Source organism: Aethalodelphis obliquidens, unplaced genomic scaffold (genome assembly GCF_003676395.1).
Source record: "Aethalodelphis obliquidens isolate GAN/ISIS:26980383/991018 unplaced genomic scaffold, ASM367639v1 scaffold63, whole genome shotgun sequence".
NCBI classification, from domain to species: Eukaryota; Metazoa; Chordata; class Mammalia; order Artiodactyla; family Delphinidae; genus Aethalodelphis; species Aethalodelphis obliquidens.
The window spans coordinates 7,674,770-7,694,761 of NW_020838007.1; the positions used below are offsets into that span (position 1 = coordinate 7,674,770).

General features: G+C 41.1%; 1 protein-coding gene across 2 annotated transcripts in view; it reads left to right on the plus strand.

Annotated features, from left to right (window-relative positions):
• The window catches only part of L3MBTL4 (L3MBTL histone methyl-lysine binding protein 4), a 300,018-nt gene that overhangs the window by 160,969 nt on the left and 119,057 nt on the right, over positions 1-19,992 (plus strand). For both annotated transcript variants that reach the window (XM_027088566.1, XM_027088565.1), the window contains exon 12: positions 970-1,072. In XM_027088566.1, the coding sequence (XP_026944367.1) occupies positions 970-1,072 (103 nt within the window). The remainder of the gene's footprint in view (positions 1-969; positions 1,073-19,992) is intronic.

A 19,992-nucleotide genomic window follows, 5' to 3' on the forward strand; every position in this document is an offset into this window, starting at 1 on the left:
TGTGTGTGTGTGTGTGTGTGTGTGTGTGTGTGTGTGTGTGTGTGTAGGGGGGAGGGGAGGAGAGGGAAGGGGAAACCAGACTGAGAAAAATCACAGAACAGAGCAAGGGGGTTTCAATCCTGATACTCTTTACATTGCCTCTTGGGCTTGACGGAATTCATCTCTGGCCTGGATTCATTATGTATTGTTTAGTATAGTGTATGTAGTATACTATAATATTGCATATATATTAATAGTAAAGTATAGAATAGTATAGTATATATAGTATAATATAGTATATATAGTATTGTACGGTGTAGCATATAAAGTGTAGTGTATATAGTTTAGGATAGTGTATTACAGTATAGTGCAGTATAGTAGAGTATGCTATATATATACAGTATGGTACAGTACAGTATGATATGGTCTGTATAGAATAGTATCATATAGTGTATGTAGCACAGCACAGCCCAGTACAGAATGGTCAGGCAGTTGGCTCTTCAGCCGCTGGGACACACTTGAGTGGCACAGGGAGGGCCATGTCACTGTCTTCTCTGCGCCCCACTTGCTGGTTCAGTTTCTGTCCACCCTTTGGGGGAGCCTTGCTGTGGCTGAGTGGGAGTTTCATGGGGAGCCACAAACCAGACCTCACCCACTCACCTGCTCAGCTCATGGCTGTGTTGCCTTTGCCAGTGTTATTCTGTTGAAGACATGTCATGTTCTTCTGGGTTTTTTTTTTTACTTAAATTTCTTCAATGCCTATTCATTTTGCTCAGCCTCTGATGTTAGTTGCTGTTTATATTATCCATTACAGCACTGATATTTTCTGCTAAATCGTTTTATAAAACATCACAAGTACCCAATAAGTGTTTCCGGTGACGGTTTGTTTTTAATTTGAAAAGTCTTGATGAATATCATTTGCATATTTTAGTCTTTCCAGTTCTTCTTTGCTGAGGGTGTTTTCAAGGTATGTTCTTTTACTTCCTGAAGGGGCAAATGATGTGAAAATCCTTCCAGGTCAAGCTGTTTGTCCCACTCCAGGGTGCCGAGGGATAGGCCATATCCGTGGTCCACGGTATTCAGGACATCACAGGTAAAATTTTTTCTTATTTAAATTATTTCAGGGATACACTGAGACATGATGCAGATTAGCAGCTGTAGGAAGCATCGTAATGACCCTCTGGGAGCCAGACACCTCCCCGTCATACTCCCCCATCGCTGTCCCGAGGCCCCTCTTCAACATTTCCCGTGTTTGCCCAGCCCGCCTTCCTCCGGGCCTTTTGGCCTCCTGAGGCCCGGCCCAGACCACCAGGCTTCCCAGGGCCTCTGCCCTCTGACACTTGTCTCAGCCGGTGCACACATGCCCCACCCTTCGTCCCTCGTGCTCCTGAATCCTCCCCACACAGCTGCCCGTCTCGCCACCTTCTTAAGAAATTCCAGAACCTCCTGCCGCTTCGCCCCTGGCTCTCACCTTGCCTCTGTTTCTTTTTCTCTATCTTTTATTTATTTGGGGAGGAGATAATTCTGTTATAGGATAAAAAATAGCGTGAAGTTATGTTGCAGAATATGCCTGTGTTTTAAATATGTGATAATAGTATGGGGAGGATAGTGCTCATAATGAAAAATAAGTACAAATAAGTGTTGAAGTCCTCGCTGCTTTTTCTGTCACCATCAAGTGGTAAAGTAACGTATAGATAAATTATTCATATTGGTGATCTAGTTACAGAATATGTAAATTAAAGCTGAACAGAATTGACATCAGATTTGTCCAAATACACAAACAGATAAAACAAACACATAGCTAACTATGAAGAGAAAAGGATAAATCATATATGTGAAACAAGGAAATGTTTGTTTGGATAAAAGAGATCCACAGAGAAGTCGTCGCTGTGTCAGGTGCTTGCAGGTCTGGAAACCAGTGCTTCAAACAGCTCTAAATGAATCAAAGCAAGTGTTACTATAAGAAGTAATGCTGATGTACATAAATATGTTATATGTGTAAATATAATACACTTACTTGAAAGAGTTCTAAGTCTTTTGTCACAGATATTTAAAAATCAAATACCTACTCTTGAACGTGTTTGAAAAAGTGACACAAATTGGTTAGTGTATTACATAAGCTTCTTTGCATTCAAAATCAGACCCTCGTGAATCTCCGTTTGACTTGGCCTCCTGGATGCCCATGTTTTTCCACACAACACTTGTATCGTTAAGAACCTTGGTGGTGCAGCATTTCTTGAGTTCTCCGCTCAAAAAGGGGGCTTCCAAGGTGTTGGTAATATTGTTTCTTGATCTGGTGCTGATAACCAGGGATGTATTCAACTTGTGAAAATTCATTGAGCTTAAGTACACTAATAATACTTGTACTTTTCTTTATGAATATATTATACATCAATAAGTTGAAAATTAAAAAAAACCACTAACACTTAAAAGATTATAATATAGCAGCCATAAAAAAGAAAGAAATTGAAGACATGTAGACACCTTGGTTACTTGGACAAGTGCAGGACTCGCAGGTTATAAGAGAGGCCCTGGTGGTGAAGCTGGAGTTCTGTACGAGGGAAGGGAGGAAGAGAGAAAAGGACACGGGGGAGCAGGTGGGGGAAAGAGCCATCCCATCATCGGGTCGGGGTCTGTGTGAGGTGAGGACCCTGTCGATAGAACCACTTTACAGACATTACTAGGGGTGTGTGGCTGTGAATAATCTTCTTCAGGCTTTTCTTGTGTGTTTATGTTAGTTTTTAAAAACCTAGAGTTGCAAAGTCCAACATGGTAGTTCTAGTCATATGGGTCTGTTTACATGGAAATTAATTACAATAAAAAATAATGAAAATTTCAGTTTCTCAGTCGCAGTAGCCACATCTCAGTTGCTCAGGAGCCGCCTGTGGCTCATGGCTGCCGCATTGGACAGCCCAAAAAGTTCCTCTGGACAGCCCTGAGAGAGCGTACCAGGTTCTGCCTCCTCACGGTGGATTTCTGAGTGCCAGGTACTTCTGGATGGATAACTGGACATCCTAGTGCCTCCTTCAAAGCTTGAATCATTATCCTCAGAGTGAGCCGGCCAGTACGTGGTGGTCGGTCTGTCCCTTATTGTCCTCTGCAGTTGCGCACCTGTGGCACCAGGACTGGGGTCACAGACATCACCCGGGCCACTCCTGGGACCGCCGAGGAGCTCACTCACCCCAGCTGACTTGCCCCCCTCCCCCCCGACCGTGATTCTTATGTGTAGGTTATTCACCTTCCCCTACTTGGATTCTGAAAACATGGACCAGATCACAGTGGGCACACTCCACTGTGTTTCAGCAGCTTCCCTGAACTTTCTCATCCAGTATGGCCCAAGTGGGTCTGATTGCTGTTCTTAGTTATAGTATCTAATTATGAATAATGTGAGAATATCTGACGTGATTCTCTCCAGCAAGTAGCCTTTACCGGGTTGGCATCAGAACTTTGGAAGAAACCAGAAAAATGTAAAAATAAAGAAGTGTTTGTTAAAAAAGGCATTCTATGAAGCTTAGAAAAAAATGAGATAACTGAACACGTGATAGAAGAATGGGACTTTAAAAAAAATTTTTTACTTTTTTAATTAACATATAGTTGGTATGCAATATTATGTATTGCAGGTGTACAACATAGTGATTCCCAATTTTAAAGATTATATTCCATTTATAGTTATTGTAAATATTAGCTATATTCCCTGTGTTGTGCAGTTTATCCTTGTAGCTTATTTATTTTATGCATAGTTTGTACATCTTAATCCCCTAACCCTATCTTGCCCCTCCCCACTTCCTTCTGCCCAGTGGTAACCACTACTTCTCTATATCTGTGAGTCTGTTTTCTTTTTTGTTATATTCACTAGTTTTAATTTTTAGATTCCACATATAAGTGATATCATACAACATTTGTCTTTCTCTGACTTACTTCATTTAGCATAATGCCCTCCAAGTCCATCCATGTTGCTGCAAATGGCAAAATTTCATTATATATATTCCATGTAATTATATATACAATTATATATGTATATATTCCAATGTGTGTGTGTGTGTGTGTGTGTGTGTATATATATATATATATATATATATGTACCACATCTTCTTTATCCATTCATCTGTTGATGGACACTTAGGTTGTTTCCATGTCTTGGCTATTGTGAATAGTGCTGATATGAACATTGGGGTGCACATATCTTTTTTTCTTTTTTTAAAACATCTTTATTGGATTATAATTGCTTTACAATGGTGTGTTAGTTTCTGCTTTGTAACAAAGTGAATCAGTTATACATATACATATGTCCCCATATCTCTTCCCTCTTGAGTCTCCCTCCCTCCCACCCTCTCTATCCCACCCCTCTAGGTGGTCACAAAGCACCAAGCTGATCTCCCTGTGCTATGTGGCTGCTTCCCACTAGCTATCTACCTTACATTTGGTAGTGTATATATGTACATGCCACTCTCTCACTTTGTCCCAGCTTACCCTTCCCTCTCCCCATATCCTCAAGTTCATTCTCTAGTAGGTCTGTGTCTTTATTCCCGTCTTGCCCCTAGGTTCTTCATGACCATTTTTTTTTTTTTAGATTCCATATATATGTATTAGCATATGGTATTTGTTTTTCTCTTTCTGACTTACTTCGCTCTGTATGACAGACTCTAGGTCCATCCACCTCACTGCAAATAACTCAATTGTGTTTCTTTTTATGGCTGAGTAATATTCCATTGTATATATGTGCCACATCTTCTTTATCCATTCATCTGTTGATGGACACTTAGGTTGCTTCCATGTCCTGGCTATGGTAAATAGAGCTGCAATGAACATTTTGGTACATGACTCTTTTTGAATTATGGTTTTCTCAGGGTATATGCCCAGTAGGGGGATTGCTGGGTCGTATGGTAGTTCTATTTTTAGTTTTTTAAGGAACCTCCATACTGTTCTCCATAATGGCTGTATCAGTTTGCATTCCCACCAACAGTGCAAGAGGGTTCCCTTTTCTCCACACCCTCTCCAGCATTTATTGTTTGTAGATTTTTTGATGATGGCCATTCTGACTGGTGTGAGATGCACATATCTTTTTGAATTAGTGTTTTCATTTTGGGGGCATAGATACCCAGGAGTGGAATTGCTGGGTCATATGGTAGCTCTATTTTTAGTTTTTGAGGAACCTCCATACTGTTCTCCACAGTGGCTGCACCAGTTTACATTCCCACCAGCAGTGAATGAGGGTTCCCTTTTCCCCACGTCCTCGCCAGAATTTGTTATTTGTGGTTTTTTGTTGAAGGATGGAACATTTTTAGGGAACTATGAGGCAGGATATGTTTTGTATCCAGACCTCACATCCACGGGGCAGCCCCTGGTGATGGCAGGTGACTGGGCTGCAGCTCTTCTGCTGGCCTAGACCTTGTTATGCTGGAGCAGGGCTCCTGTAAGAAAAAGGAACATCTTCAAAATGGAATCACCTTAGTGATTCCATTGTCTCAGAAAAGAAAAATAAAAAGCGATGAGCACCTGTACTTGGCTTCTTTCTAGAATGGAAAAAGACAAAAATTAGAGAACTGAGTTTTCCTTGGACTTACATTTTTATATAGAATTTATAAAGCGTTTAGACCATCAGGTAAATAAATTCTGACTTACCTGTGAAAAGCTTTTCTTACATTGAACATTATGTTGTGCTCAAGGAAGGGGGAGGAACTTCTTGTTGGAGGAGTGGTGACCGCAAGGCAGTGTAGGAGGGTGGGGTCGCGAGTGATGGAAGGTCGGTTCCTGCAGGTACCGGGCGTTTCTGTCTCCTGCTTTAATCACTTTCAGTGACGGTCTGTCTTTGGCAATTTTAGCTCTGAGGTGCTCGTTACTCATTGACTGATTCCATTTTCAGTTAATACACTGATTTCTTTTTAACAGCTAAATTTGTTTTGTTTTGTTTTATAAATTTATTTATTTTATTTATTTTAGGCTGTGTTGGGTCTTGGTTGCTGCATGCAGGCCCTCTCTAGTTGCGGCGAGCGGGTTTCACTCTTCATTGTGGTGTGTGGGCTTCTCATTGCGGTGGCTTCTCTTGTTGCGGGGCACAGGCTCCAGGCACGCAGGCTTCAGTAGTTGTGGTGTGCAGACTCAGTAGTTGCGGCTCATGGGCTCAGTTACTCCGCAGCATGTGGGATCTTCCCAGACCAGGGCTCAAACCCATGTCCCCTGCATTGGCAGACGGATTCCCAACCACTGCACCACCAGGGAAGCCCAAATCTGTTTTTAATTCACTCTAGGTCATGACATTCTGAATGTCATTTCCTAGGTTAGTCAGTTTACTTATGTGACTCTGTGTATAACTTAAGAATTTGTTTAAATCCTCTTGTAATTAACTGGGTAAAAAAATTTTTATGTCATTCATAATCTGTGGGTTTTGTTTTCATGTTGTTGTAGTCTAAATCTTACATAGCTGTAAAAGATGAAGAATATTATTCTTTAGTGCATGTCGTGGTGGTATCTGTTGAGCATGTCTCACACACACACACACACACACGCACACACAGACGCACACACATTCTTACACGTGCTAGAAATTTGCTGTAACACGCCCGAAGTTATTATTATACATTTTGCTTCTTATATGTCAGATCAAGAGATGAGAATTTTAAAGTGTTGCTGCATTCTCCCAGAATCCTAGATGTATTATTATAATCATGTCTAGCTTGAGTTTCCTGAAGAATTTAAATTAAACATTCTAAAATGAAAGTTTTTATTTAACTTGTCTCAGATGCGTACCTTTACCAAAGAGTCAGCATTCTATAAGATGCTTTTTACAGTCTCTAGTCCAGAAGATTTTTAAGCACATATTTTTGTGTCTTAAAAAAATGAAGAAAAAGTAAAACAAGAAGCCCCCCTGCAGTTTCATACAAAACAACTCAGTTGACTTGTGCTCCCAAAAAGCCTTCGGGAAGCTGCTTTTAGGAAGGTGGCTGTTTCAGCTGCTTTTCCATGAAACTCTCCCAAGCAGTGATGTGCCTGCAAGGAGTGAATGTTGTTTCCACACTTCATGTCAGAATTTCTCACTCAGATGTTGAAGGCTTGGTGTTTTGAAAGGAAGTAAACAATATTCTTAAAATAAGTTGTCAGCATCTTGTTTTGTACAGCTGACAAGAACGGTGACATGAGGATGTCGCTGAAGACGTTTGAAGAGAACATACCACTTTCAGAGATCAGGCAGACCCCTTGGTATCCTTTTTAGATGAATTTCAGACAGGTTTACTTTCATTTTCATGTAAATAGTCAAGGGGTTAAAAATAATATTCAAAGCTGTTTAGAGTTCAGTAGAAGCTGCATAGACCATTATTTGAAAGAAATTGCATCCGTTCTTATCTGTATGAAAATAAGACTTTTGGCACAAAATTATCACACAATTTACATTTTATTTGAATGAATTTACATAGTGAATAAAAAGAAGTAGGTGTATTTGTTTACATAGAAATATTTAAAGATGACAATACTGGGACTACAAGATGTAAACCTACTTAAACCAGGGTCCAGGATTAGGTATGTTGTTTTTTCTAAATGAGCAGAACATAGACTCCGGAAGACTTGATCTAACTCTGTGCCATAAAACATACAAGGGTAATTTACTTAGGAAGTAATGATTATTCTTTACACAGAGAGCCAGGTACTGTCAGAATGTAAGGGCCCCCGCCCCGGTGCTCCGGGTGGGATGCAGGACCCGAATCGCCAGTGTCACGCCGTAAAGAGCACAAATGGAAAGGAGCACCTGCTGCTCAGGAGTGAGGGGTCAGATAGATCTAAGGCGTTTGGGTGCTCTTTATGGAACCTTCTAGCACAACTCAGCCTCTGTTTGTGGTTTGCCTGGAACTATTTTGCCAACTCAAGAATTATGATGGAAATTATTTCAGGTTGTTTTCTTCTCTTCACATCTGTTCTCCTACAGATGTGTGTGTGGTGTATGTGGCGTGTGTCAGTCACTGTGTTAACGTCTGAGGTTTCAGACCGGCCTGAGTTGGACTTGCAGACCTGCCATTTACTATAACTAGGGGGCAAATGGCCACACTATGCTTAGCCTCAGTTTCCTCATCTGTAATTGGGAGGTCTTTGCAATAGGAAAGGTTAAATTCCATAATGAGACTAAGACACACGTAAGTCTTAATGCACTTTATGATACAGTATCATGTTACTGAAAGCATAACTGCAGGAAATATACTGAGAAACACAATAACATTAGGAGATTTTAACTCATTCATTTGAGACTATGATAGATTAAGTAGGGAAAACAAATACAGATATATAGAATCTGAATAACATGATTTTAAAAAGACGAAGACTGACCGGAAGCTATATGTCCAACTGAAAAAAAAAAAAACCTACTTAAGAGCACTTTTCAAAACTCAACTATTAGGCCACAGACAACTTATAAATTCTGAAAACCAAAACAATTCAGACCCATTCTCTGATCAAGTGCAATAAAACAAGAAGTTGTTGGGGGGAAAGCCAGTCACCTAGAAGACATGCAAAAACATTCACAAATGCAGCTGAAGCAACCAGAGGGTCAGAGGAGACCCAAACCCAAATCTTAGAAAATCCAGATGGAGTCTAATGAGGACACGAAAGAGAGAAACGTTTGGGACGTCACTGTGTGTGTGTTCACAGGTAAATGTAAACCCCACACAGCAAGAAAGAGTGAAAATAAATTACTTAAATATTCAACTAGAAGAGTTAACTGACTGTTTAGATGAGTAGAAAAAGGAAAGCAAGAGCAAACTAGAAGCTGAAGTGAATGAACTGGAACACAGAAAACAAGTAAACGGGGCAGAGTACCTTGAAACAAAGCAGCGACACTGCAACAGTAGGCCACCCATGGGGGTGCAGTGGACAGTGCGGCGTTCTGAGAGGTGGGGCCCCCGGGCCACAGCTCTTGGGTTTCTTGTTCCGTCGTTTGTCCGACTTTCTGTATGATGTTTTCTTTTAAATGGTTGATCTTCCTGGTGGGTTTTGGGTAGACACAACCTGGTCGTATCACACTGCGTCAGGCCTCTCTCCTCGCAGCCCAGCCCTGGCTGGCCTCAGACTCCTGCCTGGTCACCCCTCACCTGCGAAGCCCTTCTGAGCCGCACGGGGCATGTCAGGTGGTCCCCGAGCCGACACACCCCCTGCAGGTGACCCTTCTGGAGCCGCCTCTGCTCACCTCCCAGTCTGAGCCTGTTTCTCGCAGGTGGACTGCACAGCCATCTTCCTGGGACCTACCTGCCTGCTGGAATCCCCTCCAACTCCCTCTGTCAGATCCTCCCTGGATTCTGTCTTCATTTCCCTGGTTTATTTCTCCTGGCTTTGGAGCATAGGGTTGTGGGAGATCGTTATTCATTTATTTTTGTGTGTGTCGAAATATGTGTTCTCTCTCCTCAACCACGGTTGTTCAGTTGTGGATAGGAATTCCAGTCGGAAAACTTTTCCTTCAGATTATTGAAGACATTGCTGCGTTTTCCTTAAGTTAATGGGAAGTTGGCTGTTGTTCAGATTTCACTTCACAGAAAGGATTGTCTTTCCCTCCCACCCACTACGAGAATCTCACCCCAGACATGGTCGGGACTTTCTGTGTGTTCCCGCTGTGCTGGAATGCGCCTTCCTCGCTCTCTGGTTCAGTCTGGAGACTCACATCTCTTATTTCCAGAAGCCCCTGTGTGAGTTCTTCTTTCTGCCATCTTTTCTCTTTGCTCCATTTGTTTTCCTTCACAGATGCCCAGATTTTCTCTCCTTTCTTTAAACGCCTTGTCTTTTGTTCGCTTCCTTGGAATAGCTTAACTTTGTCTTACAATCCTTTGATTTTTTTTTTTTTAACCATACTGTGATTTTTTTTTCAGTCTGTGAGAACATGTCCTTATTCTCTGATTTGTTTTTTGTTGCAGCCTGTTCTTATTTGCTGGGTTAACTTTACCAACATTGACTGGTTAAGTTAACCCAGCATTGACTTTTTCCCCAGGTACTTGTGTTTTGATTTGTTTTCCAGTTAGGTTGGTCGGCTTCTTTCTGTCATGTGAGAGGCATTTCTCAAGTCCTGGTGGTCTTTCTCCAGGTTCACTCTTTCTTTTTTAATTAATTAATTAATTAATTTTTGGCTGCGTTGGGTCTTTGTTGCTGTGCATGGGCTTTCTCTAGTTGAGGCGAGCGGAGGCTACTCTTCGTCGTGTTGCACGGGCTTCGCATTGCGGTGGCTTCTCTTGTTGCAGAGCACCAGCTCTAGGTACACAGGCTTCAGTAGTTGTGGCTCGCGGGCTCAGTAGTTGTGGCTCACGGGCTTAGTTGCTCCGCGGCATGTGGGATCTTCCCGGACCAGAGCTCGAACCCGTGTCCCCTGCATTGGCAGGCGGATTCTTAACCACTGAGCCGCCAGGGAAGTCCCTCCAAGTTCACTCTTGAGAACAAGGCACCAGCAAACCTTGCCTGTGTGCTCAGGGCCTGCCAGCTGGTGGGATTCAGGGGCAGTGGTCAGGAGGGGACTGGCCAATGTCGAGGAGCCTGAGTCACCAGCAGGGACCCCTTCTTCTAGTAAGTGCCTTCCAGAAGAGACTTGCTTCCAGATGTTTCCAGGTGGGTTTTTGTGACATCTTCTCTCTGCAGACTCTTGGCTCCCAGCTTGCCCATTTTCCAGCCTTGAAACTGCATGAACCTCTGTTATCTGCTGTGATTTCTTCTCTCATGCTTTGTCCTTCTGTATTTATACCCTTTCATTTATTTATTACTTTTTTTAGTATCGAGAGAAAGGATTGATTATCAAGGAAAAATGATAAATTCACTTTTCCAGTCTGCCATTTATTCTCTCACATATTTTTTAAGGGTTTTTTCATGTACTTTATTATTATTATTTTTTATTGCGGTACACAGGCCTCTCACTGTTGTGGCCTCTCCCGTTGCGGAGCACAGGCTCCGGACGCGCAGGCTCAGCGGCCATGGCTCACGGGCCCAGCTGCTCCGCGGCATGTGTGATCTTCCCGGAGCAGGGCACGAACCCGTGTCCCCTGCATCGGCAGGCGGACTCTCAACCACTGTGCCACCAGGGAAGCCCCCTATTTTTAATTTTTTTAATAGATGTTTATTGGAATATAATTGCTTCACGGTACCGTGTTAGTTTCTGATGCACAGGAAAGCGAATGAGCCATATGCATACACATGTCCCCATATCCCCTCCCTCTTGAGCCTCCCTCCTGTCCTCCCTATCCCACCCCTCTAGGTCATCGCAAAGCAGCGAGCTATCTCCCTGTGCTATGCTACTGCTTCCCACCAGCCAACTATTTTACATTGGGTAGTGTATATATATCGATACTACTCTCACTTTGCCCCAGCGTCGCCTTCCCATCCCATGTCATCAAGTCCATTCTCTATGTGTACCTCTTTATTCCTGCCCTGCAACTAGGTTCATCAGTACCTTTTTTTTTTTTTAGATTCCATACATATGCATTAGTATACGGTACTTGTTTTTCTCCTTCTGACTTACTTCATTCTGTATGACAGACTCTAGGTCCATCCACCTCACTACAGATAACTCAATTTTGTTTCTTTTTATGTATGAGTAATATTCCATTGTATATATGTGCCACATCTTCTTCATCCATTCATCTGTCAATGGACATCTAGGTTGGTTCCATGTCCTGGCTATTGTAAATAGTGCTGCAATGAAACATTGTGGTGCATGTCTCTTTTTGAATTATGGTTTTCTCAGAGTATATGCCCAGCAATGGGATTGCTGGGTCATATGGTAGTTCTACTTTTAGTTTTTTAAGGAAACTCCGTACTGTTTTCCGTAGTGGTTGTATCAATTTACATTCCCACAAACAGTGTGGGAGGGTTCCCTTTTCACCATACCCTTTCTAGCATTTATTGTTTCTAGCTTTTTTGATAATGGCCATTCTGACTAGCATGAGGTGATACCTCATTGCAGTTTTGATTTGCATTTCTCTAATAATTAGTGATGTTGAGCATCTTTTCATGTGCCTCTGGGCCATCTGTGTGTCTTCCTTGGTGAAATGTCTGTTTAGGTCTTCTGCCTATTTTTTAACTGGGTTGTTTCTTTTTTTGATATTGAGCTCCATGAGCTGTTTCTATATTTTGGTGATTAATCCTTTGTCTGTTGTTTCATTTGCAAATATTTTCTCCCATTCTGAGGGTTGTCTTCTTGTCTTGTTTATGGTTTTCTTTGCTGTGCAAAAGCTTTTAAGTTTAATTAAGTCCCATTTGTTTATTTTTGTTTCTATTTCTGTTACTCTAGGAGATGGGTCAGAAAAGATCTTACTGTGGTTTACGTCACAGAGTGTTTTTCCTATGTTTTCCTCTAAAAGTTTTATAGTGTCTGGTCTCACATTTAAGTCTTTAATCCATTTGGAGTTTATTTTTGTGTATGGTATTAGGGAGTGTTCTAATTTCATTCTTTTACATATAGCTGTCCAGTTTTCCCAGCACCACTTATTGAAGAGGCTGTCTTTTCTCCACTGTATATTCTTGCCTTCTTTATCAAAGATAAGGTGGCCATATGTGCATGGGTTTACCTCTGGGCTTTCTATCCTGTTCCATTGATCTATCTTTCTGTTTTTGTGCTAGTACCATACTGTCTGGATTACTGTATCTTTGTCGTATAGTTTGAAGTCAGGGAGCCTGATTCCTCCAACTCCATTTTTCTTTCTCAAGATTGCTATGGCTATTTGGGGTCTTTTGTGTTTCCATATAAATTGTAAGATTTTTTGTTCTAATCCTTTGAAGGATGCCATTGGTAGTTTGATAGGGATTGCATTGAATCTGTAGATTGCTTTGGGTAGTATAGTCATTTTCACAATATTGATCCTTCCAATCCAAGAACATGGTATATTTCTCCATCTGTTTGTCATCTTTGATTTCTTTCATCAGTGTTTTATAGTTTTCTGAGTACAAGTCTTTCGCCTCCTTAGGCAGGTTTATTCCTAGGTATTTTTATTCTTTTTGTTGCAGTGGTAAATGGGACTGTTTCCTTAATTTCTCTTTCTGATTTTTCGTTGTTGGTGTATAGGAATGCCAGAGATTTCTGTGCATTAATTTTGTATCATGCAACCTTACCAAATTCATCGATTAGCTCTAGTAGTTTTCTGGTGGCATCGTTAGGATTTTCTATGTATAGTGTCATGTCATCGGCAAATAGTGACAGTTTTACTTCTTCTTTTCCAATTTGTATTCCTTTATTTCTTTTTCTTCTCTGATTGTTGTGACTAGAACTTCCAAAACTATGTTGAATAAGAATGGCGAGAGTGGACATCCTTGTCTTGTTCCTGATCCTACTGGAAATGCTTTCAGTTTTTCACCATTCAGTGTGATGTTCGCTGTGGGTTTGTAATATATGGCCTTTGTTATGTTGAGGTAGGTTTGTTTTATGCCCAGTTTCTGGAGAGTTTTTATCGTAAATAGGTGTTGAATTTTGTCAAAAGCTTTTTCTGCATCTATTGAGATGATCATATGGTTTTTATTCCTTAATTTGTTAATGTGGTGTATCACATTGATTGATTTGCATATACTGAAGAATCCTTGCATCCCTGGGATAAATCCCAGGTGATCATGGTGTATGATCCTTTTAATGTGCTGTTGGATTCTGTTTGCTAGTATTTTGTTCAGGATTTTTGCATCTATGTTCATCAGTAATACTGGTCTATAATTTTCTTTTTTAGTCATATCTTTTTCTGGTTTTGGTGTCAGGGTGATGGTGGCTTCGTAGAATGAATTTGGGAGTGTTTCTCCCTCTGCAATTTTTTGGAAGAGTTTGAGAAGGATCGGTGTTAGCTCTTCTCTAAATGTTTGGTAGAATTTGCCTGTGAAGCCATCTGGTCTTGGACTTTTGTTTGTTGGAAGATTTTAAATTATGGTTTCAATTTCATTACTTGTGATAGGTCTGTTTATATTTTAATTCTTCCTGTTTCAGTCTTAGAAAATTGTAGCTTTCCAAGAATTTGTCCATTTCTTCGTGGCTGTCTGTTTTATTGGCATGTACTTGTTTGTAGTAGTCTCTTACAATCCTTTGTATTTCTGCAGTGTCAGTTGTGATTGTTCCTTTTTCATTTCTAATTTTATTGATTTGCGTCCTCTCCCTCTTTTTCTTGATGAGTCTGGCTAAGGGTTTGTCAATTTTGTTTATCTTCTCAAAGAACCACTTTTAGTTTTATTGATCTTTGCTATTGTTTTCTTCATTTCTATTTCATTTATTTCTGCTCTGATCTTTATGATTTCTTTCCTTCTACTAACTTTGGGTTTTGTTTGTTCTTCTTTCTCTAGTTCCTGTAAGGTTAGATTGTTTATTTGAAATTTTTCTTGTTTCTTGAGGTAGACTTGTATTGCTATAAAGTTCCCTCTTAGAACTGCTTTTGCTGCATTCCATAGGTTTTGGATCATCGTGTTTTCATTGTCATTTGCCTCTAGGTATTTTTTTTATTTCCTCTTTGATTTTTTCAGTGATTGTTTTCTTCAGTGATCTCTTGGGTATTTAGTAATGTATTGTTTAGCCTCCATGGGTTTGTATTTTTTACAGATTTTTCCTGTAATTGATATCTAGTCTCATAGCGTTGTGGTCAGAAAAGATACTTGATACGATTTCAATTTTCTTAAATTTACCAAGGCTTGATTTGTGACCCAAGATACAACGTATCCTGGAAAATGTTCCATGAGCACTGAGAAGAAAGTGTAACCTGCTGTTTTTGGATGGAATGTCTTATAAATATGAATTAAATCTATCTGGTCTATCGTGTCATTTAAAGCTTGTGTTTCCTTATTAATATTCTGTTTGGATGATCTGTCCATTGGTGTAAATGAGGTGTTAACATCCCCCACTATTACTGTGTTACTGTCGATTTCCTCTTTTATAGCTGTTAGCAGTTGCCTTATGCATTGAGTTGCTCCTATGTTTGGTGCACATATATTTATAATTGTTATATCTTCTTCATGGATTGATCCCTTGCTCATTATGTAGTGTCCTTCCTTGTCTCTTGTAACATTCTTTCTTTTAAAGTCTATTTTATCTGGTATGAGTATTGCTACTCCAGCTTTCTTTTGATTTCCATTTGCATGGAATATCTTTTTCCATCCCCTCACTTTCAGTCTGTATGTGTTCCTAGGTCTGAAGTGGGTCTCTTGTAGACAGCATATATACAGGTCTTGTTTTTGTATCCATTCAGTGAGCCTGTGTCTTTTGGTTGGAGCATTTAATCCATTCACGTTTAAGGTAATTATCAATATGTTTGATCCTATTACCATGTTCTTAATTGTTATGGGTTTGTTTTTGTAGGTCCTTTTCTTCTCTCCTGTTTCCCACTTAGAGAAGTTCCTTTAGCATTTGTTGCAGAGCTGGTTTGGTGGTGCTGAATTCTCTTAGCTTTTGCTTGTCTGTAAACCTTTTGATTTCTCCATCGAATTTGAATGAGGTCCTTGCAGGGTAGAGTAATCTTGGTTGTAGGTTCTTCCCTTTCATCACTTTAAATATATCATGCCACTCCCTTCTGGCTTGTAGAGGTTCTGCTGAGAAATCAGCTGTTAACCTTATGGGAGTTCCCTTGTATGTCATTTGTCACTTTTCCCTTGTTGCTTTCAGTAATTTTTCTTTGTCTTTAATTTTTGTCAATTTGATTACTATGTGTCTCGGTGTGTTTCTCTTTAGGTTTATCCTGCTTGGGATTCTCTGCACTTCCTGGAGTTGGGTGGGTATTTCCTTTCCCATGTTAGGGAAGTTTTCGACTATAATCTCTTCAAATATTTTCTCGGGTCCTTTCTTTCTCTCTTCTCCTTCTGGGACCCCTATAATGCGAATGTTATGTTTAATGTTGTCCCAGAGGTCTCTTAAGCTGTCTTCATTACTTTCTTTTTATTTTCTTTATTCTTTTCTGTGGCAGTGAATTCCACCATTCTGTCTTCCAGGTCACTTACCCGTTCTTCTGCCTCAGTTATTCTGCTATTAATTCCTTCTAGTGTATTCTTCATTTCAGTTATTGTATTGTTCATCTCTGTTTGTTTGTTCTTTAATTCTTCTAGGTCTTTGTTAAACATTTCTTGGATCTCCTCGATCTTTGCCTCCATTCTTTTTCCGAGGTCCTGTATCATCTTCACTATCATATTCTGAATTCTTTTTCTGGTAGGTTGCCTGTCTCCACTTCCTTTAGTTGTTTTTCTGGGGTTTTATCTTGTTCCTTCATCTGGTACATAGCCCTCTGCCTTTTCATCTTGTCTGTCTTTCTGTGAATGTGGTTTTTGTTCCACAGGCTTCAGGATTGTAGTTCTTGCTTCTGCTGTCTGCCCTCTGGTGGATGAGGCTATCTAAGAGGCTTGTGCAAGTTTCCTGATGGGAGGGACTGGTGGTGGGTAGAGCTGGCTGTTGCTCTGGTGGGCAGAGCTCAGTAAAACTTTAATCCGCTTGTCTGCTGATGGGTGGGGCTGGGTTCCCTCCCTGTTGGTTGTTTGGCCTGAGGCGACCCAACACTGGAGCCTATCTGGCTCTTTGGTGTGGCTAATGGCAGACTCTGGGAGGGCTCACGCCAAGGAGTACTTCCCAGAACTTCTGCCGCCAGTGTCCTTGTCCTCATGGTGAGGCACAGCCACCCCCCACCTCTGCAGGAGACCCTCCAACACTAGCAGGTAGGTCTGGTTCAGTCTCCTATGGGGTCACTGCTCCTTCCCCTGGGTCCTGATGTACACACTACTTTGTGTGTGCCCTCTAAGAGTGGAGTCTCTGTTTCCCCCAGTCTTGTCGAAGTCCTGCAGTCAAATCCCGCTAGCCTTCAAGGTCTGATTCTCTAGGAATTCCTCCTCCCGTTGCTGGACCCCCAGGTTGGGAAGCCTGACGGGAGGCTCAGAACCTTCACTCCTGTGGGTGGCCTTCTGTGGTATAAGTGTTCTCCAGTTTGTGAGTCACCCACCCAGCAGTTATGGGATTTGATTTTATTGTGATTGTGCCCCTCCTACCGTCTCACTGTGGCTTCTCCTTTGTCTGTGGATGTGGGGTACCTTTTTTGGTGAGTTCCAGTGTCTTCCTGCTGGTGATTGTTCAGCAGTTAGTTGTGATTCTGGTGCTCTCGTAAGAGGGAGTGAGCGCACATCCTTCTACTCTGCCATCTTGAACCAATCCCCTCCAATTCTTTTGTATGTTGAATAGACTCCATATAAAGATGAATCAAATATATTCTTAAATTTACATTTTTTTAACTGTCAAAATCTTTAGAACATTAATCTTTGGCTTTCTTTTGTGAAACTTGAGATGCTAAATGCTTTTCTTTTTTCCCTAATCCAAAGCACCCACTTGTATTAAATGAATTTTAGGTTATATACTTCATTCTTTTCTTTCTTTCCAGTTTTTAAGCAAAACAGTAAACTCTTGGGGGGGAAACATGGGCAAACAACTTTGCAGTCATACTTAAAACAGCCATTATATTTATTTCTATACGTTTCACTGGTTCCAGTGGTGACCTCAGTCCTTTCCAGCTACAGCTTCCTTCCTTTTTCTTGACTTAACCTCTTTTATTTCCTGTTCTGGCACAGTTCTTTTCAAGGTTTGTTGTAATTTGTCACTGGTGCCTGCATATTTTCTTTACGATCTTCGCGTGTCGGAGACTGCATCTCCCCCGGGAGCCGTTTGAGAGGAGACAGAGGTTGTAGCCCAGACCCTTCTCTCTCAGAGCTCTGTCCATGGTGCCTCCTTCATCCTCTGGTTCTCACTGTGGTGCAGGCAGAGTCTGGTCCAACCCAACCGATGGTCCTTCACAGTAGCCCGCTGTCCTTTTATCAAGGTTTCCCATGGGATACTTTTATGTCCCTGCATGTATATAAATGAAATTTAAACTTCCCTGCATATGTCTACATATGGTTTTCTTTTCACTGAGTTCACCCGTAACACTATGTACTCTCGCCATTTTTAGGCCAAAGTCCTAAAAACGTCATTTTTTCTCTGAGTATTTTTTACAGTTTTCTTTGTATTATGACTGTATTCATCTCTCCAAAATTTCTGTCGTATGACACAGGATCCCCTGCACCCTCTGCAGTCTCCATCCCCTCTCATCACTTGCATTTCCTCACCCTTCCCTCTGAGAGGTGGGGAAATCGTGTGAGTATGTGCTCTGCGTAGCTGGCAGGAGGCTTTGTGCCCTCTGTGAGATCTTCCACGCAGTGACTGTGTTACACCTTCTGGGAGCTTCCTACATCCCCACTGCCGTCTACCGCCTTGAGTGGCACTGTTTTAAGTGGGCGTTGAGGGAGACATTTCAGATACAGTTTATCCCAACACACAAAAGTCCCTGCAATGGAAAGCATCTTTTCTCCATTTATTCTTTCAAAATAAAAACAGTTTCATGTGGTCTTACCCTTAATTTAATTTAAAAATATTCCTTATAATTTTAGGTGGTTGGACACAGGGTAAGTTCCAAACATCTCAGGGTCTCAGTTTTTTCATCTGCAAAGCATGACAATTGGACTAGGTGATTTCACATTTCCTTTTTATTTCCAATATGTACAATATTATTTACATATCAACCATCTCAATGCAATTGTCTTAAGATTTAGGGCACGCTGTCTGGAGAACACTTACTCCATTGCAAGTAACTTACCCATATGTGGATTTCAGTGTTTATTAAAACGTAAATATCTTGAGTCAAGGATGTGTATTCCAAATACAAGGCACATAACTGCAAAACTGTTGCTAGCAGAAGGAACTGGGTTGGAATCACCCCTTTCCTAAAAATGCCTCAAGAATCAAGATTAGGGATCATTCCATTATTTGCTAGGCATAGGAAAAAATATATAATTCCATTACTTAACTTGCTCTGATTTCCTAGAGTTACTCAAATTCTTGAAGAATTTGTCCTAGCTGATCTGAATGCATGGAAAACTCTGTAACGTGAATTAAAATGCGTTATTTTTTTCCCAAGAGATAACATCCCTAAGCCTAGGAAGTCTGTCACTCTCTGTAGTTTCTTTCTTATACATGAATTAAGCTTAAAAATATCATTCTTTTGGAGACTGTGTTTTCTTAATTTTTAGATAAACACGATTATTAAAAGGTGATGGCTAGGGCTTCCCTGGTGGTGCAGTGGTTGAGAGTCCACCTGCCGATGCAGGGGACACGGGTTCGTGCCCCGGTCCGGGAGGATCCCACATGCCGCGGAGCGGCTGGGCCCGTGAGCCATGGCTGCTGAGCCTACGAGCGGCTGGGCCTGTGAGCCATGGCCTCTGAGCCTACGTGTCCAGAGCCTGTGCTCCGTAACGGGAGAGGCCACAACAGTGAGAGGCCCGCATACTGCAAAAAAAAAAAAAAAAAAGGTGATGGCTAAAATCCAAGGAGATGACATGGCCAGGGACTGTCTGCCTTTTTTGAATGAGGATAAGGTTGGTAATACAACTTATTTCTGGAAGTTACTCACAGTGCAGACAATAGGGTGAATGAAGTTTATACAAAATTTGAATGTTGATGTTTTTCCTTTGGAAAATTCTTTTGTACAAGACAAGAGCAATCATAATAACATGTTATATTAGCATGTCGTTTAACTCCTTGCAGAATGTTTCCACGTGCCTCATCTTACGTACTACACAGAGCAGCCGTATGATGCAGGTTTTATTATCCCTGTTTTACACATGAAAAAAGTGAGTCTTTGCCAAAGTGTGTCTTCTTAGCACAGCGAGGAAGAGGCTGATTTTACACTGAAATCATGAAATCCCGACTACTTGTTTGCTACTCTTTCTCCTACTCCCAGAGACATGGTGGAAATGACGTGGTAGTTGAAATTGCGTCTCTCATGTGCAGATTAGGAAGATTTAAGGTCAGAAAGGGAAATTGATACTAAACTACTCACAAAGCTTCTACATCTGGATCATCAGCTGTTAAGGAGATTGTTAAGAATGTTTTCTCACTTGAGACAAAGGCAAACAAAGAGGAATTCCAGGATTCCTTTCAAACTAAACTTTTGCCTCTCAGCTCCAAAATGAACACACACACACACACACACTCTCTCTCTCTCTCTCTCTCTCTCTCTCTCTCTCTCTCTCTCTCTC